This window comes from Quercus lobata, chromosome 2, assembly GCF_001633185.2.
Source record: "Quercus lobata isolate SW786 chromosome 2, ValleyOak3.0 Primary Assembly, whole genome shotgun sequence".
Classification (NCBI taxonomy): domain Eukaryota; kingdom Viridiplantae; phylum Streptophyta; class Magnoliopsida; order Fagales; family Fagaceae; genus Quercus; species Quercus lobata.
The window spans coordinates 84,801,511-84,806,549 of record NC_044905.1 but is presented as its reverse complement, the minus strand read 5'-3'; the positions used below and the strand labels follow the sequence as shown (position 1 = coordinate 84,806,549).

Sequence of the window (5,039 nt, the reverse complement as noted above, 5' to 3'; positions counted from 1 at the left end):
TTGCTTCTACAAAACCATCAGTCACGAATTGCTCAAAATGATACTGTCCCTTTCGAAACACCATTTGAAAGAATCTTAACACAATCTGATCGGACAAGTTCACAAAATATAAGCCAAACAATCTATAGAGGAAGCTCATACATCAAAAGGCACCATGCTATTCTCTCATATCTTGACCAATCAAAGACTTAAAAATAAAACGTATTATGCAGATCTTATATTAGTTGCTGGGAAGCATAAGCAGGTCTCCTTCCATTAACTTTACGCAGAATATGGTATCCTCAAGGCCATTCTCTGGGCAAGCCAAGGTCTTTGTGAATCTGGGTCAATGAAACGATGCATGAGGAACTGTTCTGCTTCTTCGTCTATCAATTCTCTAGCCCATGCGACCCTTTTTGATGGGCAACTACCTGGCCCATAGCACCTGCATTTTTAATTGAAGCATTCCATACTTATTTAGTGTGCTATTAAGAATAAACTTTCATAAAGACACCAGCATCCATTTCACAAGAAAAGTCAAAGAAAAGAAAATACAACCAACTCAACCAAAACAGTAATCCAACATGTTATCAATTCATTTTCATTTTCATCTCTACTCAGCATCAAAAAAAGGTTATCATTTCAAATCTGTTGTAGATTAATATAACATCATGGTATCATCCAAACTCACTCAAGCCCCTGACAGCTGGATTTGATCAACTAAGTTCACAATTTAAGAGAAGTTTTCAGTTGGTGAATGATATCCTATGTGTTTTACATGTAGGCTCTATAAAGTTAGAGGAAGCACTAAACATGATGTACCTGTATTCATAAAAGCAAGCACTTCTTTCGTTCTCCGTTTTGCCCCAGTTATCCCAGCCAACATGCTTTATGCATGCATCCATATATGTGTATGCATAGACGACCCTTCCAAAAGGTCCCCATGGTCGTCCAAGATATGCATATGAAGTTCCTCCAACGCCAGTGATCACACATCTGCATCAACATAAAAAATATTCATAGGTGACACCCATAGTAGCAGGTGAAGTTTTGGCCCAAAAACTAGAAGGGCCAGGGGAAAAGGAACAACTACAAAACGTAGACAACTTATTGGCAAGACATGATTAATTTAATGACATCTCTAAAAAACACATTTGCTACTGTAACCAGGATAAGCATGAAAGCCATAAATTTATCTGGCTGTATCAGAAGTGTAATGCATTGGTTTGATATATAGTTTACAGAAGCGAATAACTGGAATAGTAGAAAAGAAAGAGAGAGAAAAATAATATAAAATTATATAAAAATTTGGGCAGAACCAGATCAACTATTAATGCAACTGCAATTATAATCAATCTTGAAATTACATACAACATGCAACAGCTTAGCACAGCTCCAGTTTAAAGAGAGACACTCTTTAGCAATGTGACTCAATAACAGCTCTGGATACGCATGGGTTTGAAAACTTCCAAAATGTAAAATTTTAAATCAATGTGGAGCATTCAAAACATCCAAAAGAATTAAGGAGCATGTAATTAATCGTATTTTTTAATTCAATACTTCAACCCTACCCGGCAAAACTTAATCTTTATTCACCGTTTAGTCCCTTCTGGGACCATCTCTCTTAACTCCATAATACAAATAAATTTGTAAGGTCAAAATATAATTTTGAGGCTCTTATGCCAGATGTCAACCTATTGGAACTTAACTCTATTCTTCAAAACTAGTTACAGAAATAACTCTTAGTTGGAGTCTATAAGATCCAAATATTCCATTTCATGTGACAAGTTAATATGGGGGGTATAAAAGTGGAGATTGTCATATGGAACCACTCTCACAATCCCTGTCCAAGAGCAACTATGAGCAGTTGGGTCTATTACCCTCCTCAAAAACAAGAAACAATCCTACTTTCTAGATTTCTGATCAATCGGTGACCTCCGAAGCCTAAGTCAGATTCACAATCTAAGGTCTCTATTTCAGTTCTGGCAGATAAGTTAATGAATTCTTTTTAGATTAAGAACATACCTTTCTCCCTAGGTGCTAGGGGTATTTATAAGCTTCTAACAAGGTTGGTGACACTAACCCCAATTCCTTCAAGTCAGATTTGGCCAAACCATTCCAGATGCTGGTCCTAACTCTAAACAGTCTGCACCACTTCCCCATGAAGTGGAGGAACTTACACCAATCCATCCAGTTATACGACTAAGGGGACAGGTTGGTGGAATTCCTTTTCGAGGTGATCAAGTATGGAACTGTCATTCTACATTTAATGCAAATGAGTGGTGGATTGCAGAGTGGCACCTGGGCCACGCAACATGCTAGCTGAGGGGATGGGGTGGGTTGGGTTATTGGGCTGCCATGCTCCAATGGTAGGGCCCAATCATGGGGGAGTTTCAGTTTGGGTTATCTCAAAATTAACATCTATCGCATGAAGTATTTGCGCATTTGTATAAATATTGCATGATATAGGTATTAGTTAAGACTTAAGATTATGACTTCTAAAGAGACAGCATAATACTAATTAAAGATCTCCACTTGAGGTTAGAAGAAAATATTGTGGTGACCGAAATATAATGCATCAATTCAAAGTATTTGGGATGTTCTACCAAAAATGGAATGGTAAGACAACTAGTCAATTAAATACCTCAAGAACACATAACCAGTTGTCTCCTGAGAAGATTTCCTGCTTTGGGCAGTAACATAACCTGCTGACTTGCAGTGGATATGACAATGCTCCAAGAGAGCAGTACTATTGCCAAAGATGAAATCCACGCTTCCTTCAATATAGCAATCTCTCAAATACTGTTTTCCATAATGCAGGTACAAAGTATCCTGCATCAGAATCATAAAAGAAAGAACCCTTCAGATATATCCATGCCTCAGATAACTTCCCTAAAATGTACTGAAATTAAGAAGAGAATTGCAGCAATCAAACAGCACATAAACATCTGGTTTGCTGGCCAAGGGCTTCACTTGATTTCAGGGTACAAAGTAATAGATATTGACTTCAAAGTGACCATCCAAACCTAGCACAAAGAACTCATTTGATTTCCTTCACTTTTTTTTTTTTTTTTTTTTGACAAAGTGAAACCCCTGGCCCACCTTTGGTGGGGCCAGGGTAAACCTCAAGATATAGGCAACCACCCACTAGCCACCCAAATCATTTAATTTCCTTCACTTGAAAAAAAAAAAAATAATAATAATAATAATAATTCTCATCGATCAGGCTACAAACAACTTTCTTGATTATTTACAGTGGAAGTGTGTATTTGTTGCCAGAAAGCATACAAGTTCTTACTATCATCTACCAACTAGTTATGTTGTTTGATGAAATTCTTTGATCCAAGATGAAGTGTTCAGGAATTGTAAAGTAGAAATGTAACATCCTTAAAAGATGCTCCATAAATTCACTAACACAAAACATAATTGAGAATGACATTGCATATACCTGCCACCCAAGAAATCTGCAATTATAGAAGGCACATCGATCAGCTGTTACTCTAATTGCCACAGCTTGGCCTGAACCCTACCAAAAAGGAAGAGTTTAGTCGATCTTCTAACTTTAACGGTTATGATGAAATTAAATTGTTACAAGCATTGACAGAAGATAAATAGTAAAACAATACTATCATTCTCAAATACTAATAAGCTCAAACTACTCTTATATATATATATATATATATATATATATATATATTTATATGTATATGTATGTATGTATATATTTATATGTATATGTATGTATGTATAATGATAACCTTAAACTACAATTCAAGAAATAATCAATACCTTAAGATAGAAAACCACAGACTATTTCAGTTAGTTTAATTGCTACGCCAAACGCACTATGCACCCAAAGCCTTAAAAAACAGGGTGCTACATAAACAAGGCCACAGTATATTCACTTAACAAATACAAAAGGATAAATTTTGAGCATATCCAACACCCCAGACTTTAAAAACATTGCCAACATACCCAACATCTAAAAATTACTTCCACACCATTTTCTTTCACATTGTGAGTCCCAAAACAGGGTGATTTGGAAGAAACAAATTGTGGTGCGGAAAACAATTTAGCCAACACAAAAGGTGCAATCTTTTCTATATCCAAAACCCTGATAAAAAAATTCCAACTTACCTATCACCTAAAAAACCCCAAACTCAGTTTCTACCACATTTAGCTGATCTTCCATTATCTAAATTCATCAAAGCTAGAGTACCAAGTAACAACTAACAAGAAAAGCCAATAAATTTGAAAACTTGGAAATGCTAAACATTGACAAAAAATTAAAGATTACCTGAGGAGCAGAGTTTTCAAAAGTGATATTCTCAGCAATAAATTCCTCTCCTTCCACAATAACACTTCCACACCCAAAAGTCCCAGTCCCAATCAACCTAGCTCCCTGCAAAAACCAAACATAAAAGTTAAACCCAGATGGGGTATTACGTATTAGCACATATATATGATATAGCAGTGCAAAGTGCCAAAAATAAGAAACCTGGTGGTGATCGATCTGGGTGGCCGTGTTGTGCCAAGTGAGAACAGTGTCCTCAGGCCTAAGACCAGCCAGAGTAATAAAGTTCTTGGTTTTTGGCACGTACACAGGTTGCTTGTAAATCCCTGGGGCCACACGAATCACTGTCCTACGATTGTTGCCTAGTGGCACAGCATCTATTGCCTCTTGCACCGTTACATAGTTACCTGTGCCGTCCTGTGCCACCGTTATTATCACAGAGGCCGCCATTGTTTTCTCTCTATGTCTCTGTAATGGGAATGACAATTATGGAATGGAATGGAGTGGAGAGAGAATAAATACAGGGAACACTAAAGTTAGCTAAAAAGTAACAGAATCTAGTTCCTAGTCCAGTTGTTCTTGTTGGGAGGTGGGAAGTATTTTGGCTTTGTTTGTTCACAGTGACTAAAATTGCCATTTATATCCTTTAAATTTGAAGTAATTTTAATTTTGTTCTTTAAAATTTAAAAATTTTGATTTGGCCCCTCTAGTGTACCTATCATTTTGATTAGGAGCCTTTCCGTTCATATTCATACATATGTCCGTT

At 36.6% G+C, this 5,039-nt stretch overlaps 1 protein-coding gene across 1 annotated transcript; it reads right to left on the bottom strand.

Moving 5' to 3' along the window:
• LOC115976913 (pectinesterase 31) lies at window positions 1–4,882 on the bottom strand. Its single transcript, XM_031098456.1, has 6 exons — window positions 4,478–4,882; window positions 4,277–4,381; window positions 3,428–3,505; window positions 2,624–2,811; window positions 802–975; window positions 1–424 (listed from the first exon to the last, which is right to left on the bottom strand). Exons 1-6 carry the CDS (start codon window positions 4,721–4,723, stop codon window positions 262–264), a joined length of 954 nt encoding a protein of 317 aa, XP_030954316.1. The 5' UTR covers window positions 4,724–4,882; the 3' UTR covers window positions 1–261.
• Between the last annotated feature and the right edge of the window lie 157 nt (window positions 4,883–5,039).

Bases quoted from the DNA above. Each gene is read 5' to 3' on its own strand.
- LOC115976913 (XM_031098456.1), bottom strand. From the start codon at position 4,723: ATGGCGGCCTCTGTGATAATAACGGTGGCACAGGACGGCACAGGTAAC. The intron at 3,506-4,276 runs GTAATCTTTAAT...CCTTTTTGGTAG, and splicing joins TTGAAAACTCTGCTCCTCAG to GGTTCAGGCCAAGCTGTGGC. The intron at 976-2,623 runs GTATTTAATTGA...ATGTTGATGCAG, and splicing joins ACTGGTTATGTGTTCTTGAG to ATGTGTGATCACTGGCGTTG.